At 39.4% G+C, this 23,677-nt stretch overlaps 1 protein-coding gene across 2 annotated transcripts in view; it reads left to right on the top strand.

Annotated features, from left to right (window-relative positions):
- Nucleotides 1–454: 454 nt before the first annotated feature.
- MARCHF6 (membrane associated ring-CH-type finger 6) overlaps nt 455–23,677 on the top strand; it is an 86,124-nt gene continuing 62,901 nt past the window's right edge. For both annotated transcript variants that reach the window (XM_036896657.2, XM_036896658.2), the window contains exon 1: nt 455–1,110. In XM_036896657.2, the coding sequence (XP_036752552.1) occupies nt 1,092–1,110 (19 nt within the window). In that variant the 5' untranslated portion in view covers nt 455–1,091. The remainder of the gene's footprint in view (nt 1,111–23,677) is intronic.

Raw genomic sequence — 23,677 nt, 5'->3', positions numbered from 1 at the left:
AGTGACATTACTCTTCAAGGGCTGCTCTTTCTGGAGGACTCCATTTCACTATTTTTATAAGCCCCACTTTGATTGATGAGGCTTGAGGGAGGGGATCTTCCCAATTCCTTCATTCACACAGATTGAAAGGGATTGCTAGCATTCTTGAATCTATTTCTGTAAGCCGTCTGCATATTGTTTAAAATATTCTTTATTGGGGTTAGAGACATCTTTGCTTCTACTCAGGCAATTCCAAGGTGAGGTCTTTTCTCATCTGACGTTTCTAAATAGCTCTCCATTTAGAGAAGGGTTATGTCAAGGCCCTGGAGGGGAAAGGTGGAGTACTGATGGAGGCGGAGCTCGGCCTTTCGTGGGCGGAGACAGTTCTCCACCCAGGTAGGCGTCCTTAACTCAAGAGTTATCAACCCCTGTCCGCAACTGAACGGGTTTCCCTTATTGACGCAGGGCTTCCAACTGGAGAGATTTTGGTGAAGTTAGTGTTTGTCTTCCTACATTTCAGTGATGTTTCATTACTTCCTCAAAATGTGCCTCAGAACTACCCGGGGGACGAACAAAAAGGCACATTCTTGGGCCCGCTCCAGACGCTCGGCACCAGCATTGGCGCGCGAGGCGCAGAGCTCGTATTTTCCCAGCGCTCAGGGATTCTTGGGCCCCAGGAGCCGGGCCGGCCTGCGCTCGCCGCCTGGGGCAGGCGCTCGCTCACGCTGCTCACCCAGCTCCGAGCTGCAACAGGGACGGCACCTGCTCAGGCGGCAGGCAGCTGGCCGCGGAGGCTCCGCACGCAGGGCCCAGGACCCGGGACCCGGCAGCCGCCGGCGGAAGTGACGGCGCCGGGCGCTCCCGCCCCTTCCGCCCCTGCGCCCGCCCAGGCTCCCGCTCCGCGCCGCCGCCCCTCCCCCGCGCGCGCTCCGTCAGCCTCTCCCTCTCCCTCTCCCTTCTCTCCTTCCTCTCTCGCACCTGAGCTCGCGCACCTGCCCGGCCCGGCTCCGCTCCCCCTCCCTCCTGCCCCTCCCTCCCCGCCCCGGCCGGAAGGCTCCGACCTCGGCCGCGGGAGCCTCGCGGCTGCGTCACCGCCGCCCCCCCCAAACAAGATGGACACCGCCGAGGAAGGTAAGTCGGCGGTGCCCGCGCGCTTGCAGCGGCGCCCAGGGTGGCCCCGCGTCCGCTCCGTGTCGACGGAGCGCCGGACGTGCGGCGGGGCCAGGGCGGCGCTCCGGGGGCGCCTCCCCTCGGTCCGGGGCACGCGGTGACAGCGGCGGGTCTGGCGCCCGGGCCGTTTGCTGCCGAGCTGCCGGCGCGAGGGGCGGCGGGCGGCGCGGCGAGCGGAAGGTGACCCCGCGGCGCCCCCCGCGTCCCCGCGCGCGCACTGGGTGGGTCCCTGCCGGCCGGGGCCTCCCCGCGCCCTGCATCCCGCCAACCCCGGGGGACGGCGCCGTGGTTGCTGCTCCAAGTACGGGGGTGTTGTCCACACCCTTCCCCCACTCGGTTTTGTCTGTCTTTTTGTGGTTTTGCCTACTGCTCTCCAGGCCCTAGTGCCTCACAACAAAACTTCTTTGTTGACTCTGAAACTTGGCGAAAAATACCCGCCAGGTGACGGTCGAGTGGAGAGAGCTGACCCCATTTAAAAACCTTGGCCTCTGCTTGCGTGCGCAAAAAGAATTTGTTTACTAAACGAGGAAGAGGACGGTCCAACGAGATTATTCGAAGGAGGGAGGCTCCTTCGAATTCTTTTGTTTGGTGTAGTTTATTTCGTGTTTAATCTCTGATACCAGTAAAGCAGGGTTTTGCGTGTTGGTTTTGTGTGTGCGTGCGTGCGTTTTGGATTTGGTTGTTTTAAAACCAACCTGACCCTTGTAAACTGAATATGTAAAGCATAAAGGTATGAGTATTGAAGTGCATTTGCTTGCCGCAACGCTGAAAATAGGTTATTTTTAGTTTTATTTTTTAGAGTCTATCAAATAATTTAGTGAGTCTGTAGAGGATATTAGTAAATTTTGTTTCTTGTTGTTTTGGTGATCAGTGAAGGTATATTTATGCCTTGAGTATACTAATGCGGTTATATTGATAAGTATCTTTCAACCTATGGATTGCGATTTTGGTGGTTTTAGGTGAAAATTGTTGAGCACCGTCATGGCGTGCAACGAGTGATAAACGTTTGATACTGTCTATGCGTAATGAGTTGATAGAACTCGATTTATCATTTTTTAAACAAGTCTTCCTTAGGAACTTCAACTGTAGTGGCATTTCCATGTTGTAACACTTTGACAGTTTACAAAGCATACGCACCTGAGTTCACGTTTGATCTTCATTAACAACCCTGTGGAGTAGGTAGGTATTATTATTTTTTATAGATGTGGAAATTCAAGCTTTGTTATTTTAATAGCTTGTTCAAGTCACACACTCGTAAGAGATTTGAACCTAGATATTCTGATCCCAATAGAGTTTTCGTGATGCCTCAGTTGTGTTTGTCATGTACACTGAGTGATCACCTCAGGAGACTCCCTTGGAAAAATAGTAAAAAAACTGCTAAGAGGTTAGGCATTACTTTCTTTTTGACCGTTGGTCTTTGTGTGTAAATTGTTGTATGCATATATTTCACATCCTTTTGGATTTAAATTTTAATGACTCAATGTAGTACGGCATGTATTTATTTAACCCTGGATATGTACTGCATATTAAATTCCATTCTTTGAGCCTGGGCACTTAATACTTGCGCGAATTTCTGGTGAGATAGTTGTAATTCAGGAATTGCAGAATCTTGACGTTTATCTGTAATCATGAAAGAAATATTTCCAATGTATTTCTGGTGCTTAAACATACTGTTTTCTTTGTAAAATTATAATCAGGGTAAGATATTTGCTATCTCGAACATTGTTCGCTATTGAAGTAACTAACATTTACTGAGGACTAGATGTATGGCATATACACTAACATTTTATACATGCCTCATTTAATTCTGTCAACGTTTTTAGGTAGGCTCTATCTTTTTTTTTTACTGATGGAAGAAACGGGGGGTTAGAAACTGGGTACTCAAAGTTACACAGGTAGCAAATGTCAGAGGCAAGATTCAAGCTCAGTTCTGTCAGGCTCAGTAGTTAAAGTAGATATTTATAAATGTTACTAGTGTCCAATGTTGAAGTAACTTATTTTTGTCACTCCCTTTATAGGATGAATCATTTACATAATTTGACAGCCTTATTTTATTTTGCATTTGTTTTATGAAACTATCAGTCGTGAAATGAAAGTGAATTTTAATACCTTTTATGCCAACTTTTGCAAAATTCCAAATTGGAAGTCTTTTGAAAATTTCAAATTTCAAATTAAATTTGTAAATTAATTTAAATTTCTCTTGGAAAAAAAAAACGGAGAGGAAAGGGAGATTACAGAGGATTTCATGATAAAAATGATAAGATGCCCAAAAGCTTGGAAACAGCTGTTCTTTTTGCTAGATTAGTTATTACAGATCACTTCATAAATTTAAAAAATGCAAGTGGTTTTTATATTACAAAAGTAAGGTGGTTTCTTTTTGTAGGAGACTGAGCAAATATGACTAAACATAAAGAAAATTAAGTTTTAAAGAATCTTTTAATCCTTTTATCCATTGTTAACCACAGTGTTACTGCTATTCACTTTTCTATTTTTTAAAAATATGTTTGAGCAAACAGACTAGAAATGTTACTAAAGTACCAACCATGCAAACAGTGTAATTCTTCCTTCTGTTTTAAAAATAGCACTTTGCTTTCCTCTAGTGGTACCATATAGGATGTTATAAATGCTCAGAGTGTTTTGTGTTCGTAGTAAAAAATACTGAATTCTGTTAGAAAATTGGTTATTTGCCAGATGAATTTTGACCCTTCATATTGTTCGCTAGACTATTTTAAAGATCTCTAAAGTTCTTAGTGTATTAAATTTTATTTTTGTAAAATTAATGGGTTTGTAATCCACTTTCATAATACAGAGGATGGATGAATCATTCTTAAGCATTTGTGTGAGTGCAGATGTATTATGCAAATTGCTGGCCATCATCACATCTTTGAACTTCGGAGTTGGAGGAGACCTTAGATATGCAACCTTTACATTTTGTGGATTAGGAGTCTGATTCTGCAGTGCATCAAGACTTAGCAGTTTCAGAGGAGAAAAGCTGCCCTTTGTTCAAGGATATACATTTTTCAAAAAGAAAAGCATTGCACCGTTGGAATAAATGTTCAAGCAAGTATTGATGTGTGAAACTCATAAAGATATTAAACATTTTGCTATAGTAGAGTGCTCATTTCAGTCCAGTGACACACACAGCTGATTTTTTTTTCATTTTGCCAAATTACTCCTTTCACTGGCTGAACATAATACAAAATCTTACCAGCAACTTTTTTATGGAATGCCAAAGCATGAGGTGACATACCTGAACAAACAAAAAGCAAACAATCCAATTAAAAAATGGGCAGAGGAGCTGAACAGACAGTTCTCCAAAGAAGAAATTCAGATGGCCAACAGACACATGAGAAGATGCTCCACATTGCTAGTCATCAGAGAAATGCAAATTAAAACCACAATGTGGTATCACCTCACACCAGTAAGGATCACCACCATCCAAAAGACAAACAACAACAAATGTTGCCGAGAATGTGGAGAAAGGGGAACCCTCTTACACTGCTGGTGGGAATGTAAATTAGTTCAACCATTGTGGAAAGCAGTATGGAGGTTCCTCAAAAAGCTCAAAATAGAAATACCATTTGACCCAGGAATCCCACTTCTAGGAATTTACCCTAAGAATGCAGCAGCCCAGTTTGAAAAAGACAGATGCACCCGTATGTTTATCGCAGCACTATTTACAATAGCCAAGGAATGGAAGCAACCTAAGTGTCCATCAGTAGATGAATGGATAAAGAAGATGTGGTACATATACACAATGGAATATTATTCAGCCATATGAAGAAAACATCCTACTATTTGCAACAACATGGATGGAGCTAGAGGGTATTATGCTCAGTGTGAAATAAGCCAGGCAGAGAAAGACAAGTATCAAATGATTTCACTCATCTGTGGAGTATAAGAACAAAGGAAAAACTGAAGGAACAAAACAGCAGCAGACTCACAGAACCCAAGAAAGGACTAACAGTTACCAAAGGGAAAGGGACTGGGGAGGATGGGTGGGAAGGGAGGGAGAAAGTGGGGAGGAAGAAAGGGGGCCTTATGATTAGCATGTATAATGTGTGTGGAGGCACGGGGAGGGCTGTACAACACAGAGAAGACAAGTAGTGATTTTACAGCATCTCACTATGCTGATGGACTGTGACTAATGGGTATGGTGAGGGGGACTTGGTGAAGGGGGGAGTCTAGTAAACATAATGTTCCTCATGTAATTGTAGATTAATGATACCAAAAAAAAAAAATGAGGTGACATAGATTGGGAAGGCATGAGTTCAAAGGATGGGAAGCCATCAGAACTAGACAGCTAGTTACCTTCTTTCTGGAACCACATGGTCTTTCATCTCTGCTTCCAGACAAGTCTACTTCATTCTTCTCACTGCAGATCAACCTTCACTGCTTTGGCATGCTAATGACCAAGCAGACATGTGCTTATTGGACAAATGTTTATTGAACACCTGTTACAAGCCATGCACTATTTTGCACACTTAGGCTAGGCAGGGAACAAAATAGGTAAAATCCCTTCTTTCATAGAGCTTACGTTCTTGCTTTTCACTTGCTTCTGGTAAGGGAGGAAGGGAAGACAGAAAACAAACATGTAATAAGTTATATGGCATAACTGGAAGGTTGTAAGTGCTGTGGAGAACAGAAAATTGAAGTAATAGGAGTACCAGGATATGAAGACAGGGTAGCAGGTTTAAATATCGCAGTAAAGAAGGCCTCACTGAGAAGTAAAGGAGGAGAAGGAGTTAGACATATAAATCTCTGTAGGCTAAGGGAATAGCCAAAGTGAAATCTCTAAGATAGGAGTATGCCAGGAATGTTCAAGTAATAACCACAGGACACCAGAGAAGCTGCAGTGGAGTGAATGAGTTAGGGGTAGGTAGAGTAAGTAAAATATGAAGTCAGAGAGATCATGGGGCCAGTGGGCAGTGTAGAGGGGGAGCAAGTATGTAGAATTTACCTTGACTTTTACTTTAATGAGAGGAAGCCATGGGAGGGTTTTGAGCAGAGGTGAGATATAAATTATATTGCCACTGTCCCTGGCTCCTTCCTTGAATATATCTCTTTCCCAACCAACTGAATCTTAAACCAGATTTCTGGAAGCTAGAATCTGATTGGTCAATCTTGGGTCAGGTCCTTCTCATGATCCAGGTAGCTGGGTGGTGGTGGGTAAGATAACAATAAAAATCATGTCAAAAGGTACAAACTTCCAGTTATAAAATAAGTAAGTTCTGGAGATGTAATTTATAGCATGGTGACTATAGTTAATATTATGTTATATATTTGAAAATTACTAAGAGAGTATATCTTAAAAGTTCTCATGACAAAAAAGAGAATTGTAACTGGTAATGGATTTAACTAAATGTACTGTGGTGATCATTTCACAATGTGTACAAATATTGAATCTTTATGTTGCACACTTGAAACTAATATAATGTTACATGTCAGTTAAATCCTAACCTAAAAAAGAAAAAAATCATGGCTGGCTGTGTCCAGTTTTGATCTGGGAGACATCCCCAAAGGTTTTTCCTACATTGTTGAACATGAGTACCTTCTAGGCTGGACTGCTGTGAGTGAGTAATGCTGGGATACCCTGGCGTCCTCTTCCAGACCAGGGTTATTTTAGTGGCTTTTATTTCTCCCCTGTAAGGACATGAAGTTCAGTTATTTTTATTATAATACAGGTAGAGTGGAAAGAGTTCTTAAAAAAGTAGCAGGAAGTAGGACTCCAAGGGAAAACTTTCTAATTCAGGCTGTATTTTAGAATGCTATTGCAGTGGGCTCGGCAAGATAAAAGAGATTTAAATTCAGGCAGTGGGAATGGAAAGAATGAGAAAGAAAAAACAGATGAGGATAAAACCAATAGACTATCATGATTGATGAGGTGATACAGGAAGGAGAATTTTTAAATGATTGATTTCTAGTGTAGTTGCATTAACTATGAATGGGAGGAGGGAAGTTCAGGCTTGGACATTGTCTTAATTTGCATGGGCTTCCATAACAAAGTACCAAAGACTGGGTGGTTAAAGTTCTTTAACCTTCTATTAAAATAACAAAGTTATTTTCTCACAATTTCGGAGGCCAGAAGTTTGAGTTCAAGGTGTTGGTTGGGCTGGTTTCTTTCCAAGGAGTCTCAGAATTTTTGGCTTACAGATTTTTGTCTTCTCCCTGTGTTTTCTTTTCTTTTTTTTTTTTTTTTTTTTTATAGATAATTATTTTTTATTGAAGGGTAGTTGACACACAGTATTACATTACATTAGTTTCAGGTGTACAACACAGTGATTCAACATTTATATACATGATAATTCTAAGTACCAGCAGCTATCACCATACCAAGTTGTTACAATATTTTGACTATATTCCTTATGCTATACATTACATCCCAGTTGCTTATTTATTTTACAATTGGAAGTGTGTACTTTTTCTTGGTTGTTGTTGTTAGGGCATCTCTCATATTTATTGATCAAATGGTTGTTAACAACAATAAAATTCTGTATAGGGGAGTCAATGCTCAATGCACAATCATTAATCCACCCCAAGCCTAATTTTCGTCAGTCTCCAATCTTCTGAAGCATAACGAACAAGTTCTTACATGGAGAACAAATTCTTACATAGTGAATAAGTTACATGGTGAACAGTACAAGGGCAGTCATCACAGAAACTTTTGGTTTTGCTCATGCATTATGAACTATAAACAGTCAGTTCAAATATGAATACACATTTGATTTTTATACTTGATTTATATGTGGATACCACATTTCTCTCTTTATTATTTTTAATAAGATGCTGAAGTGGTAGGTAGATACAACATAAAGGTAGAAAACATAGTTTAGTGTTGTAAGAGAGCAAATGTAGATGATCAGGTGTGTGCCTGTAGACTATGTGTTAATCCAAGCTAGACAAGGGCAATAAAACATCCACATATGCAGAAGATTTCTCTCAGAACAGGGGGGGTGAGGTTCTAAGCCTCACCTCTGTTGATCCCCAATTTCTCACCTGATGACCCCCCTGCGACTGTGCCTGTCTTAGGTTGTTCCTCCCTTGAGGAATCTTACCCGTCTCTGGCTAACCAGTCATCTTCCGGGGCCATACAGGGAAATGTAAAGTTGGTAAGTGAGAGAGAAGCCTTATTGTTTGAAATGGTTAGCTTTTTATTTCTTTGCATATTTATGCCCTGTGGCTTCTATGCCCAGCATTTGTCTTGAGGTATCTTTACCACTTGGAGGAGTTATGATACTCGGTAAATTTGATATGAGGCACGAATTCTATTTAAGAATTCGTTGTAATTAGGAAGAAAGAAGAAAAGCTATAGAAGTAGCAGGCGGGAGAAAACATGGGAAGATTGATTATTTCTTTGACATATCTTCTTGTAGAGTAACTTCAGCATGTATAGATTTTAAGCTACTACTTAAATTGCGCACACACATTAACGTAATAGGAGTATAGTTACATAACCAAAGCATAACTGTAATTACCAGCCATCTCCAGTGAAACCAAGAAAACCAGTTAGGCACCCTAGGCATTTGTGAAAACTTATCAATGATATGATGGTTATTATCTAACTGAATTTGAGTAGTTTGAGAAAAATCAGACAAATTAAAACAACCCATTCCTGGGCACTGTTCACATCCCATATGTTCTTTTAACAGTAAATAGTCTGTAGTTGTAAGATTTTGGAGCGCTACAATTTGCACTTCTCCTAATTCTTGGTTGAGTTCCAACAGTATTGATCCAGTCAAATTTGTTGTTTTACTGTATGCACAGGCCAGCTTAGATATCTCCTTCATTCCCATGGCAAGTCCAGGAGCTGGTGGGATGAGTGCATCTACAGCTGTAGCAGTGCGTGGATCTTTGTTGGGGTTTTTTGATGATCATCTTCTGGCATGAGTCTTCCCGAGAGTGCTGATGTTGGAAGTTCTCTTTCATATCGTTTCTTAGTTCATTTTCGGGGTAGCCAAATTAGGCTTTGATCCTCTGTATAAACACAAACAGACCCTTTGCCTACCCTTTTATATGTCCTTTATATCATTGTGTAGAACTCATTAGAGGTCACCACATAGGAACTGCATTTTTTTTTTTAATCATAATCTACACTTACATGACGAATACTTTGTTTACTAGGCTCTCCCCTATACCAGGTCCCCCCTATATACTCCTTTACAGTCACTGTCCATCAGCGTAGCAACCTGTTGTAGAATCACTACTTGTCTTCTCTGTGTTGTACAGCCCTCCCCTTTCTCCCACCCCGCTATGGATGCTAATCTTAATACCCCCCTACTTCTCCCCCCCTTATCCCTCCCTACCCACCCATCCTCCCCAGTCCCTTTCCCTTTGGTACCTGTTAGTCCATTCTTGAGTTCTGTGATTCTGCTGCTGTTTTGTTCCTTCAGTTTTTCCTTTGTTCTTATATTCCACAGATGAGTGAAATCATTTGGTATTTCTCTTTCTCTGCTTGGCTTGTTTCACTGAGCAAAATACCCTCCAGCTCCATCCATGTTGCTGCAAATGGTTGGATTTGCCCTTTTCTTATGGCTGAGTAGTATTCCATTGTGTATATGTACCACATCTTCTTTATCCATTCATCTATCGATGGACATTTAGGTTGCTTCCAATTCTTGGCTATTGTAAATAGTGCTGCGATAAACATAGGGGTGCACTGATCTTTCTCATACTTGATTGCTGCATTCTTAGGGTAAATTCCTAGGAGTGCAATTCCTGGGTCAAATGGTAAGTCTGTTTTGAGCATTTTGATGTACCTCCATACTGCTTTCCACAATGGTTGAACAAGTTTACATTCCCACCAGCAGTGTAGGAGGGTTCCCCTTTCTCCACAGCCTCGCCAACATTTGTTGTTGTTTGTCTTTTGGATGGCAGCCATCCTTACTGGTGTGAGGTGATACCTCATTGTAGTTTTAATTTGCATTTCTCTGATAATTAGCGATGTGGAGCATCTTTTCATGTGTCTGTTGGCCATCTGTATTTCTTTTTTGGAGAACCGTCTGTTCAGTTCCTTTGCCCATTTTTTAATTGGGTTATTTGTTTTTTGTTTGTTGAGGCGTGTGAGCTCTTTATATATTCTGGACGTCAAGCCTTTATCGGATGTGTCATTTTCAAAGATATTCTCCCATACTGTAGGGTTCCTTTTTGTTCTATTGATGGTGTCTTTTGCTGTACAGAAGCTTTTCAGCTTAACATAGTCCCCCTTGCTCATTTTTGCTGTTGTTTTCCTTGCCCGGGGAGATATGTTCAAGAAGAGGTCACTCATGTTTATGTCTAAGAGGTTTGTGCCTATGTTTTCTTCCAAGAGTTTAATGGTTTCATGACTTACATTCAGGTCTTTGATCCATTTTGAGTTTACTTTTGTATATGGGGTTAGACGATGGTCCAGTTTCATTCTCCTACATGTAGCTGTCCAGTTTTGCCAGCACCATCTGTTGAAGAGACTGTCATTTCGCCATTGTATGTCTATGGCTCCTTTATCAAATATTAATTGACCATATATGTCTGAGTTAATGTCTGGATTCTCTAGTCTGTTCCATTGGTCTGTGGCTCTGTTCTTGTGCCAGTACCAAATTGTCTTGATTACTATGGCTTTATAATAGAGCTTGAAGTTGGGGAGTGAGATCCCCCCTACTTTATTCTTCTTTCTCAGGATTGCTTTGGCTATTCGGGGTCTTTGGTGGTTCCATATGAATTTTTGAATTATTTGATCCAGTTCATTGAAGAATGTTGCTGGTAGTTTCATAGGGATTGCATCAAATCTGTATATTGCTTTGGGCAGGATGGCCATTTTGACGATATTAATTCTTCCTAGCCATGAGCATGGGATGCGTTTCCATCTGTTAGTGTCCCCTTTAATTTCTTTTAAGAGTGACTTGTAGTTTTCAGAATATAAGTCTTTCACTTCTTTGGTTAGGTTTATTCCTAGGTATTTTATTTTTTTTGATGCAATTGTGAATGGATTTGTTTTCCTGATTTCTCTTTCTGTTGGTTCATTGTTGGTATATAGGAAAGCCACAGATTTCTGTGTGTTGATTTTGTATCCTGCAACTTTGCTGTATTCCGATATCAGTTCTAGTAGTTCTGGGGTGGAGTCTTTAGGGTTTTTTATGTACAGTATCATGTCATCTGCAAATAGTGACAGTTTGACTTCTTCTTTGCCAATCTGGATTCCTTGTATTTTTTTGTTTTGTCTGATTGCCGTGGCTAGGACCTCTAGTACAATGTTAAATAACAGTGGGGAGAGTGGGCATCCCTGTCTAGTTCCCGATCTCAGCGGAAATGCTTTCAGCTTCTCGCTATTCAATATAATGTTGGCTGTGGGTTTTTCATAGATGGCCTTTATTATGTTGAGGTACTTGCCCTCTATTCCCATTTTGCTGAGAGTTTTTATCATGAATGGATGTTGAACTTTGTCAAATGCTTTTTCAGCATCTATGGAGATGATCATGTGGTTTTTGTCTTTCTTTTTGTTGATGTGGTGGATGATATTGATGGACTTTCGAATGTTGTGCCATCCTTGCATCCCTGGGATGAATCCCACTTGGTCATGGTGTACGATGGTTTTGATGTATTTTTGAATTCGGTTTGCTAAAATTTTGTTGAGTATTTTTGCGTCTACGTTCATCAGGGATATTGGTCTGTAGTTTTCTTTTTTGGTGGTGTCTTTGCCTGGTTTTGGTATTAGGGTGATGTTAGCTTCATAGAATGAGTTTGGGAGTATCCCCTCCTCTTCTATTTCTTGGAAAACTTTAAGGAGAATGGGTATTATGTCTTCCCTGTATGTCTGATAAAATTCCGAGGTAAATCCATCTGGCCCGGGGGTTTTGTTCTTTGGTAGTTTTTTGATTACCGCTTCAATTTCGTTGCTGGTAATTGGTCTGTTTAGATTTTCTGTTTCTTTTTGGGTCAGTCTTGGAAGGTTGTATTTTTCTAGGAAGTTGTCCATTTCTCCTAGGTTTCCCAGCTTGTTAGCATATAGGTTTTCATAGTAGTCTCTAATAATTCTTTGTATTTCTGCGGGATCTGTTGTGATTTTTCCTTTCTCATTTCTGATACTGTTGATTTGTGTTGACTCTCTTTTCCTCTTAATAAGTCTGGCTAGAGGCTTATCTATTTTGTTTATTTTCTCGAAGAACCAGCTCTTGGTTTCATTGATTTTTGCTATTGTTTTATTCTTCTCAATTTTATTTATTTCTTCTCTGATCTTTATTATGTCCCTCCTTCTGCTGACCTTAGGCCTCATTTGTTCTTCTTTTTCCAATTTTGATAGTTGTGACATTAGACCGTTCATTTGGGATTGCTCTTCCTTTTTTAAATATGCTTGGAGTGCTATATACTTTCCTCTTAAGACTGCTTTTGCTGCGTCCCACAGAAGTTGGGGCTTAGTGTTGTTGTTGTCATTTGTTTCCATATATTGCTGGATCTCCATTTTGATTTGGTCATTGATCCATTGATTATTTAGGAGCGTGTTGTTTAGCCTCCATGTGTTTGTGAGCCTTTTTGCTTTCTTTGAACAGTTTATTTCTAGTTTAATGCCTTTGTGGTCTGAAAAGTTGGTTGGTAGGATTTCAATCTTTTGGAATTTACTGAGGCTCTTTTTGTGTCCTAGTATGTGGTCTATTCTGGAGAATGTTCCATGTGCACTTGAGAAGAACGTGTATCCTGTTGCTTTTGGATGTAGAGTTCTGTAGATGTCTATTAGGTCCATCTGTTCTAGTGTGTTGTTCAGTGCCTCTGTGTCCTTACTTATTTTCTGTCTGGTGGATCTGTCCTTTGGAGTGAGTGGTGTGTTGAAGTCTCCTAGAATGAATGCATTGCATTCTATTTCCTCCTTTAGTTCTGTTAATATTTGTTTCAGGTATGTTGGTGCTCCTGTATTGGGTGCATATATATTTATAATGGTTATATCCTCTTGATGGACTGAGCCCTTTATCATTATGTAATGTCCTTCTTTGTCTTTTGTTACTTTCTTTATTTTGAAGTCTGTTTTGTCTGATACCAGAATTGCAACACCTGCTTTCTTCTCTCTGTTGTTTGCTTGAAATATCTTTTTCCATCCCTTGACTTTAAGTCTGTGCGCGTCTTTGGGTTTGAGGTGAGTCTCTTGTAAGCAGCATATGGATGGATCTTGCTTTTTTATCCATTCTATTACTCTGTGTCTTTTGATTGGTGCATTCAATCCATTTACATTTAGGGTGATTATTGAAAGGTATGAATTTATTGCCATTGCAGGCTTTAAGTTTGTGGTTACCAAAGGTTTAGGGTTAGCTTCTTTACTGTCTTACTGTCTAACTTAACTCGCTTGTTGAGCTATTATAAACACAATCTGATGATTCTTTATTTCTCTCCCTTCTTATTCCTCCTCCTCCCTTCTTCATATGTTGGGTGTTTTGTTGTGTGCTCTTTTTAGGAGTGCTCCCATCTAGAGCAGTCCCTGTAGGATGCCCTGTAGAGGTGGTTTGTGGGAGGCAAATTCCCTCAACTTTTGCTTGTCTGTGAATTGTTTAATCCCTCCTTCATATTTAAATGATATTCGTGCTGGATACAGTAGTCTTGGTTCGAGGCCCTTCTGTTTCATTGCATTAAGTATATCATGCCATTCTCTTCTGGCCTGTAGGGTTTCTGTTGAGAAGTCTGATGATAGCCTGATGGGTTTTCCTTTGTAGGTAACCTTTTTTTTCTCTCTGGCTGCTTGTAATACTTTGTCCTTGTCTTTGATCTTTGCCATTTTAATTATTATGTGTCTTGGTGTTGCCCTCCTTGGATCCCTTGTCATGGGAGTTCTGTGTACCTCTGTGGTCTGAGAGGCCATTTCTTCCCCTAGTTTGGGGAAATTTTCAGCAATTATTTCTTCAAAGACATTTTCTATCCCCTTTTCTCTCTCTACTTCTTCTGGAATGCCTATGATTCTTATATTATTTCTTTTATATTGATCACTCAGCTCTCTTAAAATTCTTTCATTCCTGGAGATCCTTTTATCTCTCTCTGCATCAGCTTCTCTGCGTTCCTGTTCTCTGTTTTCTAGTCCATTAATGGTCTCTTGCATCTCGTCCATTCTGTTTTGAAGTCCTTCCAGAGCTTGTTTTATTTCTGAATTCTCCTTCCTTAGTTCTTGCATATTTCTCTGCAAGTCCATCAGCATGGTTATGACTTTTGTTTTGAATTCTTTTTCAGGTAGACTGGCTAAATCTATCTCCCCAGATTCCTTCTCAGGGGAAGATGTAGCAGATGCCGAAGCTGTCTGGGTTAGTCTTGTCTGGATCATATTTTTTTGCCTTTTCATGTTGACAGGTGCTATTGACTGTCAGCTGGGAGGGCCAAAATTTTCACTTACTACTGGCCTTTCTTTACTGGGGCAACTGCGACCCCTAGTGGCTTGTGTTGGGTAATTGCGTGTAGAGTGGGTCTTTGTGTCTTGCCTGGCCGGGAGGGAGAAATTTCCCTTTCTGTGGGCGGAATTTGTCTCAGGCTGCTTCTCTGCTTTCGCAGCGCCCGGTGGGGTGATGGATGGGGGGGCTGCTTGACTGTTTGCCTCCGTGAGGGGTCTCAGAGCTGTTGCCCAGGGGGTTAGTGCACCCGGTTTTCCCTGTAATTTCCAGCTGCTGTACTGTGACCTGGGTTTTTTCCGTCAAGCTGTTAAGTCCCTGTCCCTTTAAGACTTTCAAAAAGCCCCCGCTTTTCTTTGTCACAGGGGCATCAGCTTCAGCACCCGCTCAGAGGTCTTACTCCCTGTTCTCCCAGTATCCAGGGCCCCCTGGGCATCTACTGTGTCTGCGCTCTGGCCCGGATGGCTGGGGCTGGGTGTTCGGCAGTCCTGGGCTCCGTCTCCCTCCCGCTCTGCCTATTTTTCTCCCGCCGGGAGCTGGGGGGAGGGGCGCTCGGGTCCCGCAGGGCCGGGGCTTGTATCTTACCCTTTTCACCAGTCGCTGGGTTCTCGCTGGTGTAGCTGCAGTCTGGCCACTGTCCTGCGTCTTCTGGTCTCTCTTTTAGGGCTAGTTGTGTTTGTTGTATTTTCAAAAGTATATATGTTTTTGGGAGGAGATTCCCACTGTCCTACTCACGCCGCCATGTTGGCTCCGCCTCTTCTCCCTGTGTTTTCATGTGGTATTCTTTCTTTGAGTATCCTAAATCTCCTCTTTTTATAAAGGCACGATTGATAGTGGATTAGGAGTCACTCTAAATACCTATTTTTAACTTAATTACCTCTTTAAAGACCTCATCTCCAAATACAGTCGTTCTGAGGTACTGGGGGTTAGGGACTTGAACAAATGACTTTCGTGGAGATAGAGGAAATGACACAGTAAAGTCCATGAGGTATGATGAGTTCTTGAACGTTTGGAAGCCATTGAGGCATTTCAAGACCTACTGTTTTTAGTGTGCACCTCTATTTTAGCACTTTTGCGATAAAAGATTTGGAGATTTCTTGTCTATTTTTCTTCTCCACTTACCAAATATTGAAAACCCACTGTGTACTTAGGCCCTGTGCCAACACTGTTTCCTGCCCCATTTCCCCCCATTCTTAGACATGGCAGAGTTGCTTAGAGGCACTTCTACTGAGTGGAACAGTTTGAAGACCATTGGTTTTAGGATTCCTTTACAGTTTTAAAAATTGAGGACCCAATGGATTTTTGTTTACATTGAGGATACACACAAACACACACACAAACTTATGTACTAGAAATGAAAACAGAACTCTACACAATGCTTGTTAACAGAAATAACTACAATAAATGTATTATCCAAGACAAAAAACTATAGGGAGCAGAGTAGCATGTTTTAGTTTTTTACAAATCTCTTTTTTAATGTCTGTATTATTAAAAGACAATTGGATTTTCATCTCTGCTTCTGCATTTACTCTGTTGCCATGTGTTTTGGTTCAAAGTATAAGAAGATTAAGCTTCACACAGACAGGTTGAAAAGGGAAGCATATCTTCAAATAATTTTTGATATTTTTTGATATGCCAAAACACAAGTGGTAGTTCCTTAAGTAGTGTTATATCTGAAAACACATCAATTATCTTTTAAAAATTTAATCACCTTAAATTAAAACCATTGGTCTGATGGTTCAGGAGGGGGAGTCCAGAAATAGACCCATACATATATGGTCAATTGATTTTTGACTAAGGTACAAAAGTGATTCAGTGGAGAAATATAATTACACATGGTGCTGGAATAATTGAATATCCATAGGCAAAAAATGAACTTTGAGCCATATTTTGTACTATATACCTTATATTGCCTTAAAGGGATATTAGATGTGGATATGAAACTTGTAGAAGAAAATGTAGGAGAAAATCTTTGTGGTGTTGGGTTAGGTCAGGATTTCTTTGGTACAATACTAAAAGCATGACCTGTAAAAGAAGAAATTGATAAATTGGTTGTCATCAAAATTCAGAAATTCTGGTATTTGAAAATCACTGTTAAGGGAATGAAGGCAAACCACAGAAAATGTTTGCTAAGCGTATATTGGATAAATGACTTATTTAATTTATGTAAAAACAACTCTCAAAACAGTAATAACAGATAACACAGTTTAATAAATGGCTCAAAGATTTGGACAGACACGGTAGTGAAGAATATATGCATATGGCTAATAAGCATCTGAAAAGATGCTAAGCAACATTAGTCATTAGACACATGCAGATCAAAACTACAGTGAGATAATTCACACCCCCTGGGATGGCTATAATCAAAAGGAACAGATAATTAGTGTTGGCTAGGATGTGGAGAAGTTAGCCTTCATTTATTGTTGGTGGGAATGTAAAATAGTGTAGCTAATTAACCTCAAAGTTAAATTGAGTTACCATGTTACCCAGCAATTCCAATATTAGGTATATACACAAAATAATTAAAAATATATGTTCAGAAGCAGTAGAAGCAACCTATTGTCTATCATTTGATGAATGGATAAGCAAGATGTGGTATATCTATATAATGGAATATTATTTGTTAATTGAAAGGAATGAAAGAAATATTGACATATGCTACAAGTTGGATGAACCTCATAGACATGATAAATGAAAGAAACCAGTCACAAAAGGCCACATGTTACATTACAAATTGTATGAAATGTCCAAAATAAACAAATCTATATAAAGAGAAAGATTAGTGGGGAGGGCTAGCAGAGTGTCAAGTGACTGTTAACAGTTACAAAGTTTCTTTTTGGGATGATAAAGATGTTAAAAACTTAGATGATGGTTGATTTGAAAAAATACGCACTCCTCTATTGCAGCATTATTTACAAGATACAGAAGCAACCTAGGTGTCTACTGATAGATGAACGCGTAGAAAAGATCTGGTATAAACAATGGAATATTACTTAGCCATAAAAAATAATGAAATTTTGTCCTTTGCAAAAACATGGGTGGACTTAGAGGGTATATGTAAGTGAAATAAGTTGGATAGAGAAAGGAAGATACCATATAATATGTGGAATCTTAAATTATAACAACTGAACAAACAAAATGAAATGGACTCATAAATACAGAGAATAAACTGGTAGTTCCCTTGTGGGGGATGGGTAAAATAGGTAAAAGGGCTTAAGAGGTACAAATTTACAGTTATAAAATAAATGAGTCACAGGGATGAACAGTACAGCATAAGTGAAATAACTTGTTTGATGACAGATGGTAACCACATTTACCATGGTGAGCATTTCATAGTGTATATAAATGTTGAATCACTGTGTTGTACACCTGAAACTAAAAAGTCAACTATACTTAAGTTAAAAATTATATAAATTTATTTTTAAAAAGATTATGGTTATAGTTGCATAACTCTGTAAATATATTCAAAACCACTGAATTGTACACTTTAAATTGTTGAGCTTGGGAGTATGTAAATAATATTTCAGAAAGCTGTTAAGAAAACTCCAATGAGACATCACCACATACCTATTAGAATGACTGTAATTATAAAGACTGACTATACCAAACATTGGTTAGAAGGTGGAAAAACAGGAACTTTCATGTACTGATGGTGGGAATGTAAAGTGGTATAACCACTTTGGAAATCAGTATAGTAGTTTCTTAAAAAGTCATGCACTTAACCATATGTTCCAGCAATAGTACTCTTGGGATTTACCAAGAGAAGTCAATGTGTACAAAGGTTTGTATATGAACATATGTAGCAGTTTTATTTGTAAAATCTCCAAACTTGAATCAACCAAATGTCCATCAACAGATGAATGAACAAATTGATACATCCATACAATGAAATACTAGTCTGCAATTTAGACATGAAGTGTTGATGCACACAACATAGATGAATTTCAAAACAATTATGCTGAGTGAAAAATGCCAGACAAAAGAGGGTATGTTCAACTTATATAAAACTCTAGGAAATGGAAATTGATCCATTATAGTAGAATGCAGATCAATGGTTGCCTAGGCATGGGGTGAGAGAAGGGTGGGATGGAAGGGTAAAAAGGGACATGAGTTAATTTTGGTGGTAATGGATCTGTGCTTTATCTTGATCATGGTGACAGTTGTACCAGTGTCAAGCTTATCAAGTGGTAACCCTTTAAGTAAGTGCATTTTATTGTATGTCAGTTGTTCTTAAATAAGGCTATCTTAAAAATCCATTGGTTTGTTTTTTACTCATGAATGATTTTGTAACATCATGTATTGATTGTTTGGTAGCTGTTAGATCACTGAATTATGTATATCTTCCAAACATTGACTCATTTCATATGTGATACAAAAGCTTACATTTACTGATGTCACTTATCTCGAAAGAATTGGGGAAACTATCATGCTCATTGTGGTGCATACACGTTTTCCAAAATCCCAATATTTGCTTGAAAGTGTGATTTTTATCATTGGCAGTCAATATTGTCAGTTGTTTTCCTTGGCTCCTAGGCTCACTTTATTGTTTTGTGACAAAATGTCTGCCAGGTATCCAGATAACTAAAAACTTTTGTCAACTTTTTTTTTCCATGGTAAAAATGGTGTTTCTTGGAGGAAAAAAAGCAGCTAGTTGAGCTGGCAACTCCAGTGAATTGTAAAAGTGCTTTTTCTTTTTTTTTTTTTTGAGGTTATTTTTATTTATTTATTTATTTATTTATTTATTGAAGGGTAGTTGACACACAGTATTACATTAGTTTCAGGTGTACAACACAGTGATTCAATATTTATATACATGATAATTCTAGGTACCAGCTATCACCATACCAAGTTGTTACAATACTTTGACTATATTCCTTATGCTATACATTACATCCTGGTTACTTACTTATTTTACAATTGGAAGTGCGTGTATATATATATATATACACACACATTTTTTTTTTTTTTGTGAGGGCATCTCTCATATTTATTGATCAAATGGTTGTTGACAACAATAAAATTCTGTATACGGGGGTCAATGCTCAATGCACAATCATTAATCCACCCCAAGCCTAATTTTCGTCAGTCTCCAATCTTTTGAAGCTTAACGAACAAGTTCTTACATGGAGTACAAATTCTTACATAGTGAATAAGTTACATGGTGAACATTACAGGGGCAGTCATCACAGAAGCTTTCGGTTTTGCTCATGCATTATGAACTCTAAACAGTCAGTTCAAATATGAATACTCATTTGATTTTTATACTTGATTTATATGTGGATACCACATTTCTCTCTTTATTATTATTATTTTTAATAAAATGCTGAAGTGGTAGGTAGATACAAGATAAAGGTAGAAAACATAGTTTAGTGTTGTAAGAGAGCAAATGTAGATGATCAGGTGTGTGCCTGTAGCCTATGTGTTAATCCACGCTAGACACGGGCAATAAAACATCCACATATGTGGAAGATTTCTCTCAGAACAGGGGGGGTGAGGTTCTAAGCCTCACCTCTGTTGATCCCCAATTTCTCACCTGATGGCCCCCCTGCGACTGTGCCTGTCTTAGGTTGTTTCTCCCTTGAATCTTACCCGTCTCTGGCTAACCAGTCATCTTCCGGGGCCATACAGGGAAATGTAAAGTTGGTAAGTGAGAGAGAATAAAAGTGCTTTTTCTTGGAGCAGTTATTGCTGTTGAGCTTAAGTCCAGGAGGGACACTCCCTGTTTTCCACTTCTAAAGTTTCCACTTGGTTCTTCTTTGAATCTTCTATCTTCTTTGCAGTCTGGGTCTAGTCAAGAGGCAGAAAACACACTAATTTAATGAGAAAAAGTTTACTAAGCTATGGTAAGAGGGTAACTATGAGGATATAATGAATACTATAAAGGGTACCCTGGACAAGAGGGAGAGTATCCAAGTCGGTATGGACTTAGAAGGGATGGGACCCCTCTTCCCAGCTGTAGTTCAAACCTCACTGGACCAATGTGGAGCTGTCCGCACCAGGCTGGTCTGTAGTTTCTGGGGGAAGAGACAACGATTCTCCAGAGCAGATCCAAGGTTGATGGGTGAGCATGCAGAGGAAGTTGGGGTACCACTGTTTTTGCCTTTTCCAAAACGTCATAAATGGAATCATACAGTCTGGCTTCCTTCACTTAATGCATTTGAGATTTATCTGTATTGTTGCATGCATTCATAGATCTGTTTTATTCCCTAGTAGTATTCTATTGTAGGGTGTATCATAGTTTGTTTCTCTATTCCCCAGTTGTGGAATGCTGGGGGCAGTTATCAGGTGTGGGGAATTATGAATGAAGCCAGGATACATATTCCAGTAGGCTTTTGTGTGCATATAGGTTTTCATTTTAGTAGGTTCAATACCCAGGAAAAGGATTGCTGAATCATATGGTAAGAGTATGTTTTTTTCATTTTTATTATTTGAATAGGTACCCTTTGTATTTGGGTTCTTTATCACTCAACATTGCTTTGATGTTAAATTTGAGATCCAAATTGTGGTTCATAGTTTAGTTGTTTTAGTCTTAATTGCCATATAGCATTCATTGTATAAATACACCAAAATTTATTCATTCTTCTGTTGATAGGCCGCTTGGTTAGTTATTAGTATGAATAGTGCTGCTGTGAACATTCTTGTACATGTCTTTGAACATAAATACATGAGAAAATAATTAATTTTAAAAACAAAATACTACACAAACATATACTATAGACATCCCACATATCTAAAATAAGGGAAAGACTTCTTTCCTCCAACCCTGATCCACCAAAGGTAGCAACTGTTAATGGTTTCTTACATAACTCTTCCAGAACAAATGTTTATCTTTGCGTATGTATGTGTTGTTTCAGATTTTTCTGCTGGAATATGGATTATCAGTGAGAAGCTTCCATTCCTTTTAGTCCGTCCACACACAGACCAGCTGAGGAGATTTAGTTGAGAATATAGAGCAAGAGCAGGTGCAGCCTATTTCCTTGGCAGCTTTTCCCAGCCTCCAGTTCCCTAATAAGATGTGGATATGCTAGTGACACAATCTAAGCAGGACTCAGGGTCTGCTAAACATTCGAATGGTTGCCTTACAAGTGTTTTCCAGCAAGGGCTTATCGCCATTCTACTTGATTTACACCAAAATCTTGGCCTTTCCATTTAGGGAAATATTTATACATAAGGTGCTATTTGAAAAAACCCATCTAGTCACATTTTCATCATGTGGGAAAAAACAGTCAATACTGCACAAGAGATTTGTGATAATTGTTTTTGGACCAAATTCCATAGCAGAGTCATTTAGATTAAATGGTTTTAAATTAGGAATATGTTGTTGGTTGCATAGAAATAGGCTTTTAGGAATGCTGAGACAGAAATTTAAATCTTATTCTTCTTTCCCTGATGAAGATGTAGCCAGTGAAAGTTTGATCACATTTTTAAAAACATGACTAGTGAAATAAGAAAGTTGCTAACATTTCTTTTCAAATTTGTGGGTAATCCCTTTTGCTAAAGAGCTTCATTGATAAAATTGGATTTGGTAGTGTCAATAAAGTAAAAGTTCAGCTGTGATATTGGCAAATTGCATGTTTGGTTTTATTTTAAAAGAAGTTTTATTATGTAAAATTTAAAACACTCACAAAATAAGAGTAATAAATCTCCGTATATCAAGCATCTAGAGTCAACAGATATAACTGTATAGCTGATAGTTCTTTCATCTCAAATCTTTCCCTCCTCCCTCTTCTGGAATATGTTAAAGCAAATCCCTCATCTGTAAGGAACTTTGTATTCAAAGAGATAATTTCTTTAAAAACTTATAATCAACAATACCACTATCATCCTACTAATTGGCTTTATCCTCCAAGTATAAAAATGACTACCAATATTATTGCTATTAATACAGTGATTACTGAATTGTTTGGGATTTCTTTGCAGTTCCTTCTGTTGTAGGATATAGTCTACGATGTATGATCATATTACTGTTTTAAAGGCTCTAAAATAATTATTATCTGTGAAGCTTGATATCTGTAAGTTAATTTGTTTGGTTTGTTTTTGATTTAGGTGCTCCTTATTTTCTATTTTGATATAGTTTCATTTTATACTTGTGTGAAAGATTTCCATGGCTCTAAAACAAGGTGATTTTGGAGTCCTGTGTTCATAGAATCAACAGAGACTTGTAAAGCCCCTGATAAGATAATGAAAATTTTATATTTTGAGACAACCGTAGTTATTCTCTGCTTTTTCCCAAAGGCTCCATGAGCAGCACATACAGAAAGAACAAAAGAATGACTATAGAGCAGTGGCTCTTTAAGTTTTTGGGTCTCAGGATCCCTTTATCCTCTTAAAAAGATACTCAGAAGGGCTCTTATTTGTCATACAAGAAAATAAAATGAAAAAAATTGGAAATATTTACTCACCTAACAACACACCTATTATCTGTTAATATAATTTTTTTTCATGAAAATAACTATATACTTCAAACCCAAAATATTGGTGAGAAGAGTGGATTTGTTTTATATTTGCAAATCTCTTAAATGTCTGGCTTAATGGGAAGCAGCTGGATTTTTCTCATCTGTGGCTGCTTTCAGTCAGTTGTCTTAGGTAGCATCTGGAGAACTCCACCGTTCACTGACAAAACCATGAGAATAAAAACATCTTAGTGTTAATAAATGAAAATATTTTGTCTGCATAAGCCCTGTTGAGTCCCAGTTCTCTACTCTGGACTGTGTTAAGCAGAGCCCTGGAGCTTGACTTAAGTTTGTTGTGTTTGCATATTTTGTGTTAATTTGTCGTTCAGAAGGACCCGGTCTTATGAAAGTCAACCCACCCCCATCCTGGGAGTGGCAGAAATGTGCTGTGCTGGCCCCTGCATGTTCCTGCCGCAGTTCCTTCGCACCACCTGTTCCTGGGTTGTTCTGGTGGGGCTGGTCCCGATCGCTGGTGAGCCTACCTGGCCCTCAGTGGTTCACACCATGTGGCTGTTGCTCCCTGTGTCATCGCTGCATCCCTGCCTGCCCTATTGCAGTCCATTGCTGCATATACGGTGGCTGACAAGTCACTGTGGTTCTGCAGGGCTCTGTGGCGATTGTCGGTGTGAGCGTGGTGTCCCACTGCCAGCCGCTTTAGAGCTGACTGGAGAGGCGGGTGAGGTAGGACAGGCCCATCCACGTGTGCGGTCAGCCCACTTTTCCTGGTTGACGGTGCAGAACACATGC

The sequence above is a fragment of the Manis pentadactyla genome, chromosome 2 (genome assembly GCF_030020395.1).
Source record: "Manis pentadactyla isolate mManPen7 chromosome 2, mManPen7.hap1, whole genome shotgun sequence".
NCBI lineage: Eukaryota > Metazoa > Chordata > Mammalia > Pholidota > Manidae > Manis > Manis pentadactyla.
The sequence above is the reverse complement of the archived record's forward strand: the minus strand, read 5'-3'. Positions and strand labels throughout refer to the sequence as shown.